This window comes from Dendrobates tinctorius, unplaced genomic scaffold (genome assembly GCF_039654945.1).
Source record: "Dendrobates tinctorius isolate UK_male_01 unplaced genomic scaffold, ASM3965494v1 ptg000016l, whole genome shotgun sequence".
Taxonomy (NCBI): domain Eukaryota; kingdom Metazoa; phylum Chordata; class Amphibia; order Anura; family Dendrobatidae; genus Dendrobates; species Dendrobates tinctorius.
In genome coordinates, this window is record NW_027361684.1 from 74999315 (window position 1) to 75021929 (window position 22615).

Genomic DNA, 22615 nt, shown 5'->3' on the forward strand with positions numbered 1-22615 from the left:
TCTTCCTACCCCAGAAGTGCCCACCCCCGGCCGCGTGCTTGCCCGCGGTCCTCTCCCGACCGCTGCCCCTGCACCGCCGGACCTTCATACCGCTACATAGCCAGGTATTCCCAGATTCCACTTTAAGCGCCTGTGGCACACCCTGCGTCCTGCACAAGCTCAGGGCATCTGTCAGGAACACCGCACTGTACTTGCTCACTGAGCCAGTGCGCGTGTCCTGAGTGTCAGGATCCTGTCAGCGCTGGCGTGCAGCCTCCGCTGAGCAGGGACTCACCCGCACTGTAGGGGTACCGGGGTCAGGTACAGCCAGAAAGTACCGATGCACAGGACCTGTGGATGCTGAAGTTTAGCAAGCAGACACGGGACCTACGGTCATGTGACTGCAAGGGGCAGGGCTTAGCGTCCTGCTTAGTGAGATGGAAAGACACTATACAGAATTACTCAGAGTCAGGCAAAACGGGGTTCATACACAGAGATAGCCATAACGTACCAAGGATGAGACAGAGTGGATAGTCAGGGCCAAGCAGCAGTCAAAACCAAACAGACATAGAAGGTACCAAGCAGAATCCAAAGCGATATCCAGAGAACAGACCGAGTCATACACAGATTATCAAGCAACCAGAACACAGCAAAAACACACTCAGGGGTCACCACACTATGCCAAGGGCAAGAGTATAACTGACAGGGATGGGAGCATCCTGAGGCTATAAGAAGCCTCTCCCAGAACCAGGGAGAGGCCACAATCATAGCTCCAGGTGTGCAGGTAAGCCTGCACCGGGATCACAACCTTTAACCCCAGAAATGCCAGTCATCAGCACTGGTTCTAGACATTAACCCCACGTGTGCAAGTCAAACCCACACTGAGATCATGACAGTACCCCCTCTCAACGGGGGGCCTCTGGACCCCCAGGCTTGCCTGGGTACTTAGCATGGAAAGCCCAAACCAGACGATCAGCATGCATCAACTGGGCCGGTACCCAGGACCTGTCTTCCGGTCCATACCCCTTCCAATGAACCAGGTACTGTACCGACTGCCGTACCAACCTGGAATCTACGATATGACCAACCTCGTACTCCACCTGCCCCTCGACCAAAACAGGAGAAGCAGCAGACTCGGAGTCTCCCCGGACTGCTTCAAAAGGTTTCAGTAGAGATTTGTGGAAGACGTTAGGGATCTTGAAAGAGGGTGGAAGGCACAGCCTATACGCCACTGGATTGATTTTTTCCACAATCTTGTATGGTCCAATGAATTTGGGCCCCAATTTGGCTGAAGGAAACTTCAACTTAATGCTTTGAGTGGAGAGCCAAACCTTGTCTCCAACCTGAAACGTGGGCCCTAGTGTTCGTTTCCTGTTCGCGAAAAACTTATACCTGCCCTGAGACCTAGATATACTCCTATGAACTTCTGCCCACGTATTCTGTAATCGCTGAACAGAGCCCTCAGCCCCGGGACACCCCGAGTCCAGACGAGAAAACTCACCAAAATGAGGACTGAACCCATAATTGATCAAAAAAGGAGTCATACCCGTGGATTGACTCACCCGACTATTGAAGGAAAATTCAGCCAACGGCAGTGCATCGCACCAGTCATTCTGTCTAGCAGAGGTTAGACACCTGAGGATCTGTTCAAGGGACTGGCTAGTGCGCTCCATCTGACCATTGCTCTCAGGATGGTATGCAGACGAAAAGGACAGAGACATCCCTAATTTTTTGCAGAAAGCACGCCAAAACTTACCCACAAACTGCACACCACGATCACACACCACATTCAGGGGTACCCCATGCAACCGGATCACATGCTGCACAAACAACCTGGACAATGTCTCAGCTAACGGTAGTGCGGACAGGGGTACAAAATGAGCCTGCTTAGAAAACCTGTCCACCACTACCCATACCACTGTATTACCCTTAGATGGAGGGAGATTGGTAACAAAATCCATGGATAAGTGAGTCCATGGTCTTTCGGGCACTGCCAAGGGCATCAGCTCCCCTGCCGGCCGGCTATGAGAGCTTTTAGAACGAGCGCAGACCCCACAACCAGCAATGAATTTTTTCATGTCCGAACAAAGGGTAGGCCACCAAAAGATCCTAGCCACCGCCAGACGTGTGGCTGAAATACCAGGGTGAGTACTCAGCTTATATTCATGGAACTCCTGCAAGAGTTTCAGGCGAAGTTGCTCTGGGACAAACAACTTCCCCTCCGGCTTGGCAGCCAGGGCCCATGACTGGGCCCCCTGAATCTCCCGTTCCAATTCAGATGAGACTTCTGCTATCACAACCCCAGGGTGAAGAATGGAGGACGGTGGCTCAGGGTGCGACACCGGCTGAAAACTGTACGATAAGGCGTCAGCCTTGACATTCTTAGACCCTGGACGAAATGTAATCGTAAACTAAAAACGGGAAACAAATAGTGACCAACGGGCCTGTCTGGGCGTTAGTCTTTTAGCAGACTCAATGTATGACAAATTTTTGTGATCCGTGATCACCGTAACCGGGTGACTGGCCCCCTCCAAAAAGTGCCTCCATTCTTAAAACGCCAATTTGACCGCAAGAAGCTATCTATTGCCTACGTCGTAATTTCTTTCCGCAGCAGAGAACTTCTTGGAAAAGAAAGCACATGGCCTGAGGTTGGTTAGAGTGGCAGGCCCTTAGGACAACACCGCCCCCACCTCAGAGGCGTCCACTTCCACGACGAATGGTTTGGACGGATCTGGCTGTACTAACACAGGAGCAGACATAAAGCTTCTTTTCAGGGTCACAAAGGCATCTTTTGCGAGCGAGGACCAGTTTCTCACATCTGCACCTTTACAAGATCTGTGAGTGGTTTGACCACCTGTGAAAACCCCCGAATAAATTTGCGGTAATAATTGGCGAACCCCAAGAAGCGCTGAAGACCCTTAAGGTCTCGGGGTTGCACCCAATCCGCAATGGCCTGAACCTTCTTGTGGTCCATGCGAAAACCCTCACAGGACACAATTAATCCCAAAAAAGACAATTCTTGATCAAAAAACACACATTTCTCCAATTTTGCAACATGATTTTCCCTCAGTCTTTGGAGAACGGTTCGTACATGATTCAGATTTCATTGACTGTCGTGTGAGTATATCAGAATATCATCTAAGTAAATGACAACAAAACAACCAATGAGATCCGAGAATACCACGTTGATGAAACTCTGAAATATGGCGGGGGCATTGGTAAGACCAAACGGCATGACTAAATTTTCAAACAGTCCCTCGGACGTGAGGAACGCGGTTGTCCATTCTTCCCCCTCCCGGACCCTTATCAAATTATATGCCCCCCAAAGATCCAGTTTGGAGAACCATTTTGCCCCTGAAAGTTGGTTACACAAATCGGGAATCAATGGAAGGGGGTACGTATTTCGTACAGTAATCTTGTTCAGCTCACGAAAATCGAGGCAGGGACGTAAACAACCATCTTTTTTCTTAACAAAAAAAACCCCTGCCGCCACAGGTGAGACTGAGGGACGTATGTGTCCTTTGCGAAGACTCTCAGCAATGTAATCTTTCATGGCCAAGCGCTCAGGGCCAGATAAATTAAACAGACGGGCTTTAGGTAATTTAGCCCCCGGACCAGCTCGATAGCGCAGTCAAAGGGTCTATGTGGCGGCAACGTCTCAGCCTCGCTTTCAGAGAACACATCTTCGAATTCTTTCAGGTACTCCGGAATACCTTCCAGCTCGACAGATGACACAGATTTATCAGGTTCAACCAATAGTGCAGACTTATCACATAACATCGAATCACTGAACAATCTCCCCCATTTTCCAGTTAATGACTGGGTTATGGCGTTGTAACCAGGGCATGCCCAAAACCAATCCTGCTGGTAGATTGTCCAGAACCAAACAACTTAATTTTTCCACATGGGTAGCGCCCACTTTGAGTGAAAACAAGTCAGACATAAAGAGAATTCCCTCTTTAGTGAGGGGGGAGGAGTCAATGGCCACCACTTTGATCGGAACCTTAAGTCTAACTGTCCCTATCTTACAGAGCGTGACCAATTGAGAGTCAATGAGATTGATGGATGATCCGCAGTCCACAAAAGCTGTAGAGGGAAAACAACAATCGTCCACTAACAGTTCCACATGAAGCAACACCTTAGAAAATGAGGAAAAGGGTACCTGAGGGTCTGAGTAGTCTTCCCGCTGACTACCCAGACCTAGTCGTTTCCCATCAACCGGGTTGAGGATGGACAATCAGGACACTCCCTTTTCCAATGTCCCGTTTTACCACAGTAGCATAACTGCTTTTCTCTCCGGCGTTGTCTCTCCTTTTCCTTCAGGGAGAGAGCCCCTACGTCCATGGGTACAGAAACAGTCTCTTTTCCACTAGGCAAAAATGGAGTCTCCGCCTGTATCACCCCCCTGGCCCGCAGCCAGCGGTCCATCCGGACGGCCTGGGTCATGGCGTCCTCGAGAGAGTTAGGTGGGGGATGTAATGCCAAGGAATCCTGTAACCGCTTGGACAAGCCTCTGCGAAAGAGTCCTCGGAGTGCGGCGTCGTCCCAAGAGACCTCTGCGGCCCAGTGGCGCAATTCTGTGCAAAACCACTCAGCCGAGTGTTTCCCCTGACAGACACTCATCACCATGTCCTCTGCCAATCGCACTCGGTCCGGCTCATCATATATGTGCCCGAGGGCCTCAAAAAACGCATTCACAGACACTCTCTCAGGGGCAGTGGGAGGAAGGGAGAAAGCCCAAGCTTGTGGGGACCCTCTTAACAGAGACATAATGACCCCTACCTTCTGACTTTCATCCCCAGAGGAACATGGCCTCAAACTAAAGAAGAGTTTGCACGCCTCCATGAAGACCCTGAACTCCTTTTTGTTCCCAGAAAAAAAATCAGGCAGTTTAACAGGTGGTTCTGGGGACACCAAAACAACATGACTCGCCCCTGCCCCCAGAGACCCAGCAGCTAAAGCCCCCCGGCACTGTCTCAGAAACTTGCTTCTGAGAACGAGCCAGAGCTTGCTGCTCCAGAGATAAACCCTGAAACATCTGACTCAGATTATTCATTTGCTCAGCAAGAGATTGTATGGGATCCATATTTCTCAGCAGAGAAAAAAAACAAAAACTTATTGGTCAGTTATAATGTCAGGAACACCGCACTGTACTTGCTCACTGAGCCAGTGCGCGTGTCCTGAGTGTCAGGATCCTGTCAGCGCTGGCGTGCAGCCTCCGCTGAGCAGGGACTCACCCGCACTGTAGGGGTATCGGGGTCAGGTACAGCCAGAAAGTACCGATGCACAGGACCTGTGGATGCTGAAGTTTAGCAAGCAGACACGGGACCTACGGTCATGTGACTGCAAGGGGGTGGGGCTTAGCGTCCTGCTTAGTGAGATGGAAAGACACTATACAGAATTAATCAGAGTCAGGCAAAACGGGGTTCATACACAGAGATAGCCTTAACGTACCAAGGAGGAGACAGAACGGATAGTCAGGGCCAAGCAGCAGTCAAAACCAAACAGACATAGAAGGTACCAAGCAGAATCCAAAGCAATATCCAGAGAACAGACCGAGTCATACACAGATTATCAAGCAACCAGAACACAGCAAAAACACACTCAGGGGTCACCACCAGGGTGGATTTGATTTAAATCTAACTGATTTAAATCACGATTTAAATCACGATTTAAATAACTAGTCAGTAAGGCTTGATTTAAATCAGTGATTTAAATCAAAGTTTCTACCTAAACAAGTTCTTGCTACTTTAACATGCAAGTAGATGAAGATTTTTAGAATCACTTTTTGTATTACTTTTTTCTCCCCAGTTTAATGGGTTAATCATTCATATTTGGACATCACTGTTCTGTTGTACTTAGGAAGGAGAAAAATAATCCTGACCTTAATAACAATTTAAATAGATTTATTCAACTGAAACAATAACAACATTACAGCATAAGTTATTTGCTTAAACAAACATCCATGTTTGTTAACTAATTTGGCTAAACAAAATATATATATATTTTAAGAAACTTATGCTGGTTTCACATTCGCGCTTTTTAAGCGCACGCAGGGCCGGGGGTAGCTCCGCCCCCGATCCGGCTCTCTGCCCGGCGTGCCCGCCCCTTCCTTGTAGCGCTGCCTCCTAGCGCACAGCGGCGCCTGCGATCGGCGCACCCTATCTTTAGCATAGGGTGCGCAGATCGTGCGCAGGCCGTGCGCTAGTTGCGCTTTGACCTGCGCTGCGCACTTTTGACGGTGCGCCGTGCGCGCCAAAATCCGAAAAGTTTGATTTTGGCGCGCACGGCGCACCATCAAAAGTGCGCAGCGCAGGTCAAAGCGCAACTAGCGCACGGCCTGCGCACGATCTGCGCACCCTATGCTAAAGATAGGGTGCACCGATCGCAGGCGCCGCTGTGCGCTAGGAGGCGGCGCTACAAGGAAGGGGCGGGCACGCCGGGCAGAGAGTCGGCTCGGGGGCGGAGCTACCCCCGGCCGTGCGTGCGCTTAAAAAGCGCGAATGTGAAACCAGCCTTAGACTGTCAGCCCAGCCGACACATGAAAAACTTAAATACTACTGTCCCTGCTGTCCTCTGTAGCTCACTTGTCGTCATCTTCATCATCATCTTCTTCTTTGTTCCTATTCATAATCTGGAAAAGAAAAACAAGCTTTCCTGCTTTATTGGGTCCCAACCGATTTCTCAATTTAGAATGAATGAGTCCAAAGGAAGAGAATATTCTTTCAACGCCTGCAGAAGAAGTTACTGCTGTTAAAAGTGAAATCATTACTTGAACAGTCTCTAAATCCAAGCGCTTAAGTGACTTCCACCAGTTTACTGGTGTGACCTTCCTTAAAATATCTTCAGCAAACATATATTTCTTGAATGGTTCCCCCTTAGCTCTGAAGTTTATTATAGTTGGCATTAAAGATGGATGATTGCTGGATACCCATGTCATAGCTAACTCCTCTTCCTCAGCACTTAGGTTTTGACCCTGATATTGGATATTGACAATATTTGCCAAAAAATGAGCTGGAGTCAGTGCTTGTCCCATTCGTTTGTTTACTGCTTGTAATTTAATTCTGTCCATGTGTAGTTCTGTTTTTAAGTGTTCACTCAGTTCCTTCCAAATTTCAACAGCATCCGCAATAAAACAGCTATTTTTCTGTATTTTGTTTAAAGCTTGAGAGATGGGTTTCAGGAAGCTCAGCATATGTTCAACATTTCTCTTAAGCCCAATGTTGAGGATTTTGGCCGTGACAGTGCCATCTATTTTATCTCGATTTTCTTCACAAAGTGTCATCAGAATAGGCCAGTTTTTGATATACTGCTCAAAACAGTCCACCACAGAGTTCCATCTAACATCTTGTGGGAGCGTTAGCTTGGTTCCACCCATCCTTTTCAGAGCTGCTGCAGCAAAATGATTATTACGGAAGTATTTAGCAATTTCAACAACATTAGCCTTTATTTCTGGAACACTTAAGTCTTTGGCTAAGAGGTGCAGCAAATGAGCACTGCAACCATATGTTATTAGCAGCTTTGTATTCCCTCCCTGCTCTTCTAAATCTCTTCTCATCTTGGATACGTTTGCAGCATTGTCAGTGACCAAACTGCGTACTAGACATTTGAATTTTTGTTCACATGTCTTTATAGCTTTTACTGCCACTTCTTGTAAGTATTCTGCTGTGTGTGCATTTCCTGACGTATCAGTTGTTTGTGCAAGGAAGACTTTACCTTCTTCTGTTGTTATACAAGCACATACAATAGGATCATTGTGGACATTACTCCACCCATCAATACTTAGGTTAACAATTTTACCCTCCAGAGCTGTTGCACATTGCTCCATTTCTCTGTCATACACTTGATCCAGCAGTTTCCCTGCAACATCAGCTCTGCTGGGTGGACTGTATCCTGGTCTCAGTTACTGAACCATATTAATGAAATGTGGGTTCTCAGTCAGACGGAAAGAAGAGTTTGTTGCATAAATAAACTGGGCAATTTTTTCATCAATCAACTCTTTTTCTAATCTGCTAGTTCTTATCACAAACCTATCTATGGTGGTTCCAGGAGGTAAAGGTTTTTTCTTCCTTTTGGGTGATGGTGATATGTGGCTGTGGGTGTCTGATGATGATGCTGCTGCTGCTAATGAAGCACTATCCTGGATGGATAACTCTGAAACTGTAGAACAGGATGATGGTGATCTTGGAGGTGGATAGTTTCCAGAATCCATGAATTCGCCTAAACAAAAAAAGTCAATGCTGTTATTTTATTGTTTATACAATTTCTGCTTATTGTACACAACACATCACTGCCCCTGCCCCAAAAGGAATATTTGTTTTTCTTCATAACTGTACCAAATGACAGTAACATGCAGTAATAATAAGAAATATAATTTTTCTCACACATGACAGTTCAGTCTTTAGAAATAGGATTCAATAAAAATGTTTACCAACCTGAAGATCCTGCCTGTTCAGAAGTGTTTCTTTGGTCATCTTCATCACCGCACTTCTCATGATGTTGCCTCATTCGCGCCACCAGGCCTTGCATCTCTTTGTTGCATCGTTTGCATTTTGCACGCATGCCTGCCTTACCGATAGGCGAAGGAGCTTCATTAAAATATTCCCAAACTGGGTCTCATTTACGGCCTGCTGCCATTATAAGGAAAGAATGTAATAAACCTCAGATCGTACACACAAACAGATCCAGACTTGTCTGTCTGTGGCTATGCTGCAGTATTGTTCTCAAAGTTTCACTTTCATTTTCTTGTCTGCTTGCCCTTCCTCCTCCTCACACTTAGATTCACATTCTTCTTGTGTTATGCAGATCTATTCCACTCCAAACAATCAGAAACATATTGTCTAACTTCTTGGACTTGGCACTGAAGGGGTTGATTCTGTATTCATAGGTTTGTAGAACAATAGGATTAAGGTCTTTTTCTCAACTCTGTTCATGTCGTAACATTTTTGCCGTGAAGAAGAGGCTGGGACCTCTGTGGAGTCAAATTCAGTTTTGAGAACTGCGTAAGTAAAGCGAGCGTCTGTGATAATATAGGAGAGAAACTGCCCACTAATCCTACAGAAACCTCTGGAAGAGCATGGCATTGTGAATGTTACACATATACAGCCTTTATTCTACTGAGTTAAACAACTCAGCTTTATCTCATGATGGAAGAACCTTTAGATGGTAAAATATTTTCCTCAAAAAGCAGTTTATTGAAAAAAATCCGATTTAAATAAAAAAAATCCGATTTTTTTGATTTTTTTTTAAAAAAACATTGATATTTATCCACCCTGGTCACCACACTATGCCAAGGGCAAGAGTATAACTGACAGGGATGGGAGCGTCCTGAGGCTATAAGAAGCCTCTCCCAGAACCAGGGAGAGGCCACAATCATAGCCCCAGGTGTGCAGGTAAGCCTGCACCGGGAAGACAACCTTTAACCCCAGAAATGCCAGTCATCAGCACTTGTTCCAGACATTAACCCCACGTGTGCGAGTCAAACCCACACTGAGATCATGACAGCATCATTCTCTACCCTGGCCTTGCTATCCCCGGTTTTCCTTTTTGGGGCGGGTCTCTCCAGGTGCCCCCCGACCTCTGATGCTGTGCCGCGCTTCGTAATGCACAATCCCCTCCTAGGTATTTCCCAGGTGCTCCTCCACTGCACCTCCAGGTGAGCCAGGCACTCCTCGCCACGGCCTCACCCACATTACCAGCAGAGGGGGATTCCTATTCGGGATCTGCCCGTCGCTGCTTCCAGCTCTGGGGCCCCCGTTGCTCATATAATGCCACGGGCAGCTACCAGGCCAGGAATCCTCTTCTCTGTGGGTTCCTTCCTAGGAACAGGAAACCAAACTGAGGGAGCGAGGGGGACCACCACATTTATCTCTCTGTAGGTTTCCTGTTCCTGGGCGCAGATCCCCTCTCTCAGTGGGTGCTGTCGTGGCGAAGAGAAAAAACAGTGCTTTCAGACCTCACATAATGAATAGAAAACAAGTTCATAATCATTTAGAAACAACAATACTCATGTTTTAACTCAGGAAGAGTTCAGAAATCAATATTTTGTGGAATAACCATGATTTTTATTCACAGCTTTCATGCGTCTTGGCATGCTTGCCACCAGTCTTTCACACTGCTTCTGGCACAAAAATTTAAGCAGTTATTCTTTGTTTGATGGTTTGTGACTATCCATCATCCTCTTGATTTACATTCCAGAGGTTTTCAATGAGGTTCAGGTCTGGATAATGGGTTGCACATGACAGGGTTTTGATGTGGTGGTCTCTAACTTTTTTTGCCAGAGCTGTATATGTATACACACATGCACACATAGCGGGTGAAATAAGTATTAAACAGGTCCCCAATTTTCTACTTAAATAGATTTCTGTAGGTGCTATTGGCATGAAATTGTTTACTTATGGACTGTATAATAATGCTTGAATCATATAGCAAAGACAGATTCATTTTTTTAAAGGGGTACGCTATTCAGTGCAAAAGTAAGGAGTTTTTTGTTCCAGCTGCAACAGAGACTTGAACTGGATGCCAGACCAGGCAAGAACAACTTTTCTTTTATTTTTCGCTCAATTCTGCTTTCACTATATTTGAGTTTTAGACACTTTTGCATCTTGTCCAAAATAGAGGCATAGCCTTGTTTATTTTCTGCTTTTAGTACCATTTTTATTTTTTAACCATTTTTCTTATATGTTATGGGTAATGTTTTCAGAAGGCTTGCCTTCACAGCTACTGTATATTGAAAGTAAAATGGCTTTGTCTGCCAATATTATCCACACCAATAAACAGGCATCTATAAAACCCATACAGTACAATTTTCACAATACCTGGCATTAAAGATGCAGTTGGAAAAAGCTTCTCCTGCTTAATTCGACTTTCATTCAGTAATTCTTCTGCAGTAATAGGAAGGTCGAGAACATCACGGATAATTTGGGCTGCCGGCAATGCCTTTTCCCCCATGACTAAGGATTTCACATCCCAAGTGTATTTTTTTCCAAATTTGTCACAGATTTCTTGAAAAACCACCGTGTAAAGACGCTCTGTATCTGTAAAGGAAGGCATGTAAAAGCATTAAGATGGATTACTGTATTGTTACAGTGGGAATGTGTGTTAGAAAAAGGAAAAAACTACAATAAAATTCCAGTAATCAGTCATTATTGACAATTTAGAGGTGCCATACTGTCAAATAATATGAATGGGTGGTAACGGAAAGATATATACACTCTACTAGCAACTGCAGACAGCCCTGAAATTCTACTATAATCATCATTTTTTGTTATTAGAGGAGTATCCTAATAGTTTCTCTTTAGTTAACCCTCTGGAATAGACCTTGTAAGGCTGAAACATATTGACAGAGGTATGATTTGAAGCCTACATATCTGAATGAATACAGAAATTAAAGCAGCCCATTCTGTACAATTGATAATGCAATATCTTTTATGTAATGAAGAGATATGTGAAACTCCATAAGGCTCCAAGGCCCAATTGCAGTTGCTACTTTTACACCCCCCATAGATACCCCCTTATCTTATAGTTTTGCAATGAGTTATCAGATATTTTTGATTAGTGGATGCTAACTTAAAATAAGGTTTCTTTGGACCTGCACTACCAATATCATTGTAGTAGAAACGGGATCCAGCTCCAGAAATGGATAAAAATGTCACTTTTATTGAAAAAAAAAATGTTAAAATCCAAAGACCAAAATCCATGCTCCAGTTAATTGTGACATGCCATTAGCACTATCATGGGAAAGAGCAACAGCTATGTGTTTCAGATGACCAATGAAGGCCACACAAAGCGAATAGATAGTACATGAACTGATCTAGTAATTAAACATCACTTTTTTATGCATGTTTAAGCCATCAGGAGTGCACATTCACACACTCAGTATTTAGTCAGTATTTTACATTAGTATTTGTAAGCCAAAACCAGAACAGGAACATTCAGAAGAAAAGTATAACAGAAACACGTCACCACATGTGTATTATAAACCCACTACTGATTTAGCCTTAGGCCTCCTTCACACTTCAGTTTTTTGTGTCAGTTATAAACCGCCAAAAAGGAGGACAAGCGGATCCGTTCCTAACTGATGTGGACAGATCCGCAAAATGAGGAAATTTAAAGAGAGAGAGAGAGAAAGAATGAATGGAGCAGTAGTGCACACGATCGACATTTGCTCCATTCACAAGAGGCTCTTCAGAGCTCCAGTTCTTGGAAACGATGGGGGCCACCACTGTTGGACCCTCAGCGATCAGAAAGTTATACCATATCCTATGAATAGAGGATAACTTTTGTACTTGAGAACACAACATGTAAGGTGCTGTAAGTGTCCTGAAGTAAAAAAATTAAAAACAACCAATTTGCCATTTTTCGGTTGCTGAATTACCCCATTCTCTCCCCCCTAAAAAAGTCTATAAAAATTGCTTACAAAATTGTATGCATCTCAAAATGGTATCAATAAAAATGTCAGGCAGATGTGCAATAAGCAAGTTCTCAATCATCTACATCTATGGAAACATGGATTAAAAACATATGTGACATGCACAAGTGTGAACAAGTCGGTAAGACAATGCTCACACCACCCAATGGCTGAAACACAACAAGAAAACACAAAATGACAAATTTGCAAAAAATACTCTGCAGTAAAAAACATGACAGTAATCAGCAAGTGCTGAATAACAAATACACTGATGCACTACTATGTATAGCACAAGCATTCAGACGATTGCAGCTTCAAGTTCTTAAACAGTTTTGGGTCTCAGAAAATGGTGACACGAGCAAAATGTTTTTTTATTTATTCTTTTTTTTTTTTTTAGAAAATTTCCTAATATTTTCACCACTTAAATAAAAAAAAACTATGCATGTCTGGTATGGTACTGGTTTGGTACTGACTTGAAGAATCATATTTCCATGCCAGATCAGCTTTATGGAATAGTGAAAAAAAACACAATTGTGAACTGTTGGCAATTTTAACGCACTTGGAATTTTTTTCCCGTTTTCTAGTGCATCACATGATAAAATGAATGCTGTCATTCAAAAGTACAACTTGTCTCACAAAAACAAGCCTTCACACAGCTACAGTATGTTGACAGGAAAATAAAAACATTGTGGCTCTTGGAAGAAGGGGAGAAAAAAACAAAAATGAAAAATCACCTGTTTGTAAAGGGGCTCAATTGTAAAAATAGTCTAAAAATTCTTAAAAGTCTAATGTATCAAAATATGAAAAAAATTAATCCAATCAGTAAATGGACTACCGACCCAGCGAGAAAAAAAATTGAAAGAATTACCCTTTTTGGGTGGTAATGTTGGTCTTGCTGGTGTTTCAACACAAACTGTGGTGCAAACTAGTGAAAGTCATGACATTTCATGTCAGGATTTTGCTTTGGTAGCAAAATAAGTACAGAGTTGTATTAAACTGCCCTTCTTCTTTGCAGTGTGTAAAGAATAATTAAAGAATAATTAAAATGCTGTTGTTGTTAAAGTGCTGTACTGAAGCAAAACATAGATTGACCAATTCACATTCACAGTGACTCTGGAGGTCCAGCATCTCCTTACCACTTGAATCATTAGATTTGTTTTCACAGACTGAGACCACTACTCCCATTTTCAATATCTTTAGTGCTGCAGTCGTACACCACTATCAGATTTAAGTATTTTCTTTCCCTATATGTATTGAGCTGTGCACTTGGACCTCTTATCGTAGACTGAAAAATATTAAAATTGCTGCTGCTTTTTCTGCCCTCATTTATTATAATGGCTGTGATAGTCCCCATGACTGACTGTGCTAGATCACGTGATTTGACATCTAAAAGACATTATGGGGAAAATTGTGATTGATCACTCTATGAGTCATCAGCAGTATGTGAAATGATGCTAGGTATTTTCTTTTTTGTGATGTTGAAAATTGAATCACAGTGTGCTAAAATTTGCAGGGACCAGAGAATTTCAGGAAATTTGACTCAAAATTGATCCTACACGGATTGATCTGCTGGTCCACGCCTGACCTCATAAGCCCATTCTCGAGCTGCTGCTATTTTCAGCAGTGTGTGATATAGCACCTAGCATTTTTCCTTTGTCGATCCTTAGCAATCGAATGGCGACTTGATGGTAATTTGTTCAAATTTTACCGGAACCTGCTAATTTCAAGAATTTTGACTCAAAGTTGATTTGCAGTGGATTATCCACTCATCGCTACAAAATATCATAATTTTTTATCTCGTCTGTACATAATGTGTTTACTATATATAAGAATTTCTATGATCTACACAACACAAGAATATGTAATTTAATACAAAAGTTTGTAGTTTCTTTTTTTTATTGCCAATTGCTGCTACAGTGTTGGTGACCAGAGATGCATGAATTTATTTGAGTGGAATTGAATTGTACTTGAATTTTACACAAATCTGCATTCTGAATGCAGATTCTTTTGTAATTCGCTCAACCCAAATTCAACAAAATGTTGATCAGCAATTCAGCAAAATGGCTCAACAGAAGAATGATAGCAAAAGGTTAAACACACAAAAAAAAATATGCCCCTCACCACTCATCTATCCGGAAATCCCTGCTGCTCCCAGTCTGATCCACGGTGCCTCTTCTTACCATCGTTGGACGCTGAAACTTTGACCCTCTTATACAAAGCCGAGAGAGACCCAAAAACATAAGGTATATTCAATCTATGGAAATATCTTTTATGCAAATCCAATTTCCTGGTAACACTTAACAATTTGTTAGGGCCCCGTCACACATAGCGACTCACCAGCGATCCCGACAACGATATCAATGTGTCAGGATCGCTGGTGAGTCACTACATGATCGCTGGTGAGCTGTCAAACAGACAGCTTCACCAGCGATCAGGACCAGCGATACCGAGCGCGCGGCGTCTCTGTGTACTTAGTTACCAGCGCGCTGATGCAGGGAGCTGGTAACTAAGGTACACAACGGGTTTCTAAGGGACGTGCGTCACTTAGAAACCCGATGTGTACCTTAGTTACCAGCTCCTTGCATCAGCGCGCTGGTAAATAAGGTACACAGAGGGTTTCTAAGCACAGTGCCGTGCTTAGAAACCCTGCGTTTACCTTAGTTACCAGCTGATCGCTGGTCTCCCGCCTGTCACACGCAGCGATGCGTGCTGGCCAGCGGGAGACCAGCGACCAAAAAAATGTCCAGGGCTTTCCAACAGCCATCCCGGCAGGGGGGCCAGGCGCTGATCGCTGTCACACACAGCGATCTCGCTGGTGAGATCGCTGTTACATCACAAAACTTGTAACTCAGCACCGATCTCGCTAGCGACATCGCTATGTGTGACCGGGCCCTTAGATTTAATTAACTGTATCAGTGATTCTTGAATATTAGAAAAAATATAGTTCAAATAAATCATACCAATAAAGAGTACATTATGAAAAAAATGCTATAATTTAATCTCCCAGAAATTTGAAGGGTGAAATTTGATGTGTGATTAAATACCTTTCCCTGGGCATATTCATTTTGAGTGAAAGTCATAAAATACATATGACAAAAATCAACCATCAACAACAATCTAGTGCGGTCAAATCCTTTAGCATGCTTTATTGGGGAAAAAAATGGAGTAGCGCAGCCCCAAAAGCCCACAGGACATATATCACAATACTGTTTCAAATCAGCACAAATTTAACAGACTAGCTCTGATAGTTTCAAGATTGATAGCCTAACTAAAAGAAAAAAAATGTACACTTGGCAGTACCAGGTGGCGTTCTCAGCAAGTGAAAGTTAAAGATAAATTGAAGGCATATGGCTTAAGCTGTTGCTGTCCTACAGCCTAATTTATTACTGATGCAGTGGGAACTAAGAGACAAATAAAAGGAATAGACAACAATCTGAGGGCAATGTGGTACTCGTACATTTTTAAGATCAAGCCAGAATAATAAACTGCCTCAATGCCACAGTACAAACAGGCAAACAAAACTACAGAGCATCAAATGGGAAGCCAAACCATTTATATGGGTTACCAGCATCTGATAAGACCTATTACTCAGACGATTTATGTTAATATACACGAGTACCCTTCTTAGGCTGCAATTTGTCAAGCTCAAATTCAACGGATTGGATAAGGATCTGGTGATACAGCTAACTCAATGTTAATGTGTGATGGATGGGATTACCTTTCTGTGAATTCTGCATGCAATTCTTTTTAGAGCAACCAAATGCACTGTAGATTCCCACTTATTATATGTATGCACATCGGTCTGTTCTCTGATCATTGTGTAATATTCATTATTATGAAGGTGATATTCAAAGTTTTACTGCTAAGAATGTGCATGTGTAGGTGACAAAGAAAGGACACTAGAGTATAATAAGCCAATACAAAGTTTCAAGATCTCTTCTAAACTAAATTCATGAAGGCTTATGTCCGCACTATGGAATACATATGGGCTGAAATTAATTTCTCAAGATAACATGTGGAATAATAGCTTTATTTTTTCACAACAGCTATAAATGTGCCTACAAAGCTGTACGAGGGTCGTAATTTTAGCATAAGTCCTCATGCCCAACCACAATCTAACATCCCTATTTCAAGCATACATACTACGGTCAGTTTCATAAGAAACTATTGATTTTAGACTGCTTTTATAGGTAGAAGAAACCTATGCAAATATTGGCTGAACAAAAACCAAATGCAGGTGTTTCCTTTGGTCAAATTGATCTTGTAGCAGTTATAGCAGTGGTGTACATAGAAATGACATGGCTCCATATTTCACCAACCACTAGTGCTTCAAACGTGAGATGACCATCATTTTATGGACTATGATCTTAGCTATCTCCTACATAAATTTGACTTGCAACTATTTTACATATGATTATGCATGCTGATGCTTGTATTCTTGTCATGTCACTGCATTGTTATGGTTTTTCATCTGGTGATGGGAACAATCTTTTTCTTCCTAAATACTACAAATTACAACCTTTTCTCACATTCGCTAATAGCTCAGTGAGTTATTAGGTTGATTACCAAGCTACAGGTCACTGGTTTAAACCGAAGCGCAGCCATGAAGAAGATTTTCAAAGAAAAGAGAAACAGCATTATCCAGCCCATTTATAGCGGTCTCTTGGCTAAGAAAATTGCCAAACTGCATCATGTGGGTGCCATGACAGTTGGAAGAATATGAATTCGGCTCATCACAAGGACTATCAGTTCTGGCATGACAAACACATCAGTTGAGGTGGCTCATATGCTTTGTAATAGTGAAATCACAGATTTCGGTGTAAGCACCTTTTCATGTTACGCAAGTCTGGAATGGTGGCTCGAATAAAGGTCAAGAAGCCTCAACTTCAGTTTTGTCATAAGAAGCATTGGTTAGAGTTTGAAAAGTGTACAGCATAAAATTGAAAACAGGAGATTTGGAGCAATGATACTAAAGTCAATAGATTAGAATCTGATGAGTGCAAATGAGTCTGGGAGAAACAAGGGAAAGAGGCTAATGGATCGAGAAAGTGAAGGAGCTGTCAAGTTTGGTGGAAGAAGCCTGATTATATGGGACTGTTTCACAGTCAAAAGCTTTGGATACTTGATGAGGATGGATGGTGGTCTCAGTGCTGAGCTCTCTCAGGCAAAACTAACAGGTCAAGGAAATTCTTATCCTCCTGAGCTCTCTCAGGCAAAACTAACAGGTCAAGGAAATTCTTATCCTCTCTTGCTGACAACTTTATCTTCCAAAAGGTAGGGGAGAAAACAAGGGGAACTGCTACCTTGGTTCTAATCCTTATAAACAGGGAGGAAATGGTTGAGGAGATAAAAGTGGCTGTGACCCTAGGAGGTAGCGACCATGCTATTTTAGAATTTTGGATAACTAGAGGAGGAAGACCTGTGAAGACTCAGACGTCAAGGTTAGATTTCAGAAAAGCAGATTTTAAGGGATTCAGAAAGAGAATTGGAGGGATCCAATGGCTGGATATCCTTAAAGATAAAAATGTCCAGGAAGGATGGGAAATCTTGAAAAATGAAATTCTCAAAGCACAATTGTTAACAATTCCGAAAAGAGGAAAGAATAGGAAGCATTTAAGGAAGCCAGGATGGATGAACACAGAACTTAAGCACATGCTAAAAAGGAAGAAAAAAATGTTTATAAAATGGAAAGAGGGAGGCTTATCTAAAGAAGAATATAATGCTGCCTGCAGAACCTGCAGGGCACAAATCAGATTTTCTAAAGCTGACAATGAATTGAGGCTTGCAAGAGATGTCAAAAGCAATAATAAAGGATTTTGGGGATATGTCAAAAGTAAAAGAAAAGTCAAAGATGCTATAGGATTTTTACAGGACGAAAATGATGAAATGGTAAGACAGGATGTTGAGAAGGCCGAACTTTTAAATTCCTATTTTGCATCTGTTTTCTCTCAGAAAGGAAATGTAACATCAATTGTTCTTCACTGTCCTATTAAGGGAATAGAAGAATCCAGGATATCTATAAACAGAAAGATAGTGAGGAAACACTTAGCTAACCTAAATGAATTCAAGTCTCCAGGTCCAGATGAATTACACCCCAGAGTACTGAAGGAGATAGCAGAAGAAATTTTTGAACCCCTCTCCATAATCTTTGAAAATTCTTGGCGAACAGGAGAAGTCCCAGAAGACTGGAGAAGAGCAAATGTTGTTCCTAACTTCAAAAAGGGGAAGAAGGTGGACCCAGGCAACTATAGGCCGGTGAGTCTGACTTCTATACCAGGAAAGATCTTTGAACAAATTATTAAACAACATGTATGTCAGTACCTGGATAAGAATGAAGTGATTAAACAGAGTCAGCATGGGTTTGTAACTAATAAGTCATGTCAGACTAACTTAATTTCCTTCTATGATGGAATCACTGATTGGGTGGATCAAGGAAATGCTGTAGATATAGTATATCTTGACTTCAGCAAAGCATTTGACAAAGTATCTCTTACAATCCTTATTGAAAAAATGACTAAGTATGGAATGGACAAGGCAACTGTTAGGTGGATTCATAACTGGCTTAGTGATCGGACCCAAAGAGTGGTCGTAAATGGATGCACATCCAGTTGGAAGAATGTCTCAAGTGGGGTACCACAGGGGTCTGTCCTGGGCCCTGTATTGTTCAACATCTTTATCAATGATTTAGATGAAGGAATTGAGGGTAAACTGATTAAATTTGCTGATGACACAAAGCTAGGAGGGATAGCTAATACTAGAGAAGGGAGAGAGAGGATTTAAGAAGATATAAATAAACTGGAGAAGTGGGCAGCAACTAACAAAATGGTTTTTAACAAGGAAAAATGCAAAGTACTACATCTGGGCAATAAAAATGAAAAAAGCATATACAGAATGGGAGGAATAGGCCTAAGCAACAGCACATGTGAAAAAGACTTGGGTATACTAATAGATCACAGACTGAATATGAGTCAACAGTGTGATGCAGCAGCAAAAAAGGCAAATGCAATTCTAGGATGTATAAACAGATGCATACAGTCAATATCACGTGAAGTCATTATTTCCCTCTACTCCTCTTTGGTCAGACTTCATCTGGAATATTGTGTCCAGTTTTGGGCACCACATTTTAAAAAAGACATCATCAAACTGGAGCAAGTTCAGAAAAGAGCAACCAGAATGGTGACTGGTCTGCAAACCCTGTCTTATGAGGAAAAGTTGCAGGTTTTGGGATTGTTTAGTTTGCAAAAGAGAAGACTGAGAGGAGACTTAATAGCTGTCTACAAATATCTAAAGGGCTGTCACATTGTAGAAGGATCAACTTTATTCTCACTTGCACAAGGAAAGACTAGAAGCAATGGGATGAAACTGAATGGGAGGAGACACAGATTAGATATTAGAAAAAACTTTTTGACAGTTAGAGTGATCAATGAGTGGAACAAGCTGCCACGAGAAGTGGTGAGTTCTCCTTCAATGGAAGTCTTCAAAACAGAGGCTGGACAGACATCTGACTGGGATGATTTAGCGAATCCTGCTTTGAGCAGGGGGTTGGACCAGATGGCCCAGGAGGTCCCTTCCAACTCTACGATTCTATGATTCTATATGTATCATAAAAGATGATGCATACATTGATATTGGCGAATAAATGTGTAAATGTTGGAAAATAAATGATTCAATAACAATTAAGTAGAGGTGCTGGATTGGCCACAATCCCTAAACTTCAACCTGATGACAATCCCTAGACCTCAACCCTCAACCTGGGTAGAGTTGAAGAAAAATGTATGTACATACCCATGTGAGTCGACTAGAATGCATCAACTTTGGAAATGTGTAGAAGAGACCTGGGATCATATTTTGGTTGAGCAAATAAAGTCCGTGGAGCCTCATTTGGTTGGGTCCTTCCCTGGAGGAAGATCTGGCTAGTCTCGTGTTTGAGACTCTTAAATGAGGCTCCACAGACTTTATTTGCACATTCGTATTTCCCAGGGAGCAATGCACCTAGGATTTCACTGATTGAGCGCCTTTGCCAGCTGTGTTTTCTTTGACTGGTCTCCCTGAGGTCAGTGATTGTTTCATCATATTTTGGTTGAGACACACTTGAATCTGATTGAGAGCTTGCCCAGAAGGATTCAAGCAGTGTTGAAATCTAAAGATGGATTTACAAAATACAAATAAAATAAAATTTCAATTTTTATGAGCAAAACAATAACAATGCAGTGATATGACAAGACTCTGCATAACTTATCATATGCTAAATAGTTGTGTCAAATTTATGTATGAGATCGACAATATGATTGTCTATAAAGTGAAGGTAGTCTCCCATTCAAAACAGTAGCGGATGGTGAGATATGGAGCCATAAAGTCAGAAATTCAACGCATTGTTACCCCTTTGCTCATCAGTGTGTTGTGTATGGTTGTGTGTGTATATGTGTTCGGCGGAATCATTTCTCTCAACTTTTATAAACCAAGAAAAGTCCCTATTGCGATACCCCTTTTATAGCCTTTACAGTTAGATTATGATGCTTTCAAATATTACCCCACCCTGATACATGCCGAGTATGGTATCTCCACAGTTAATCCACACACAGTTCCACTAAACACGATGATGAACTCGACAGTGCATCCAACAATGTATGATGTCCCCACAGTGTAACTAACATTGTATAATAGACCCACAGCATGATGCCCATCAAGTTCTCTCATTGTATGAAATCCCCTTAGTCTCTCTCACACAAACACACAAACTCTCAGGGCTCCCACACAGCATCATGGCCACCTTACTCAGTATGAGGGCTCCCACACAGTATGAAGACCCCCACACAGAATGAGGGCCTTCACAGACTCCTACTCTGTATGTGAGCTCCTACAGGCCAGAAAATCAGTATGATGACCCTCACAGCTCCTTACATAGTATAATAGCCCACCACAACTCCCCACTCAGTATGATGGCCCTCACAGCCAACAGCTCTGCATAAAGGCCCCCCACATTATGATAGCATGAGGACCATCACAGCCATCTACACAGAATGAGCGTCCCCACAGCACATCATTTAGTATGGGAAGGCGTCACACCGTATCGTACTGTGTGTGGGACTGTGGAGGAATCAAACCACGTGTTGTTCTCTGAGCCCATGACACTGTCTGTGAGGCTTGGAGGGGATTTAATTTACTCCTGGTAGCTGGGTTGTCATTGCAGCCCACGGATTAAGAATGCTATTTACCCCATATCTGCAGATCAATTAAAAGAGAGGTGAATGAGAAAACTTACAAAAAAAAAAATGTATCCATTCAATTAATTCACTGACTACTTATTAGTATAGCACCGGTTGCTAAATTATGGATAAGCAAAAGAAAAAGAAGAATAAATGTAAAAAAATAAATGTAAATATAAACTTCTGTAATTGCCATATTGTGTCAAAGTAAAATCATTGTCAAAGGAAATTCATAAAATACATTGTTTGATTTAAATGATAATATAATCCTCGATCCCCAGACATGTGGTTGAGGATTCTGATCTTAGTATATTGAGTTACATATTTTTTCCATACAAAGATAAATAAAAACATCCAAAAAACATAAAAAATGTTTTAGGATAATCTCAGTGGTTTTACTTTTCTTCTAGAACAAAACAATTATTGAAAAGTTAGAAGTAAATCCTTCAGGGCATCAATCATTGGAGGCCTTCAAATGCACTAAATTATTCTTTTGCTCATGAAAAACTGCTTTGATTAAATTCTATGAGGCAAATATGTATACAATAGCTGTGTATAGCAAAAATGGCAATCAACACAGTAGACAAAATCTAAACATTTTGCTCAAGTTAACTTTTTAATAGGATTTTTTGTAAAAAAAAACAAAGTAAAAAAACAGCGCTGAAAACTTAATGAAGTTTATTGACTTCTACCTAATTAATGCAGAACACGATAGTTTGAGCAAAGAACACATGGAAAGATGTAGGTTAGACATTTCCCTAACCCTGAACATCAAGACAGACGTGGCTGTAAAAATCTTTCAAGTATACTTTAACCCCTTCACGACCTTGAGATTTTCAGCTTTTGCATTTTTGTTTTTTTGCTCCCCTAACTTTTTTATTCTTCCTTCAATATGGCCATGTGAAAGCATGTTTTTTTGGGGTCGAGTTGTACTTTTGAACGACACCATTTATTTTACCATATAATGCACTGGAGTGCAGGGCAATTGCAAAAAATGTGATCATCTGCTATGAACACCGGC

The 22615-nt window shown here is 42.1% G+C and overlaps 1 protein-coding gene across 4 annotated transcripts in view; it reads right to left on the minus strand.

Moving 5' to 3' along the window:
• Positions 1–22615, minus strand: part of PUDP (pseudouridine 5'-phosphatase) — a 420477-nt gene that overhangs the window by 241649 nt on the left and 156213 nt on the right. For all 4 annotated transcript variants that reach the window (XM_073565965.1, XM_073565964.1, XM_073565966.1 and 1 more), the window contains exon 2: positions 10797–11015. In XM_073565965.1, the coding sequence (XP_073422066.1) occupies positions 10797–11015 (219 nt within the window). The remainder of the gene's footprint in view (positions 1–10796; positions 11016–22615) is intronic.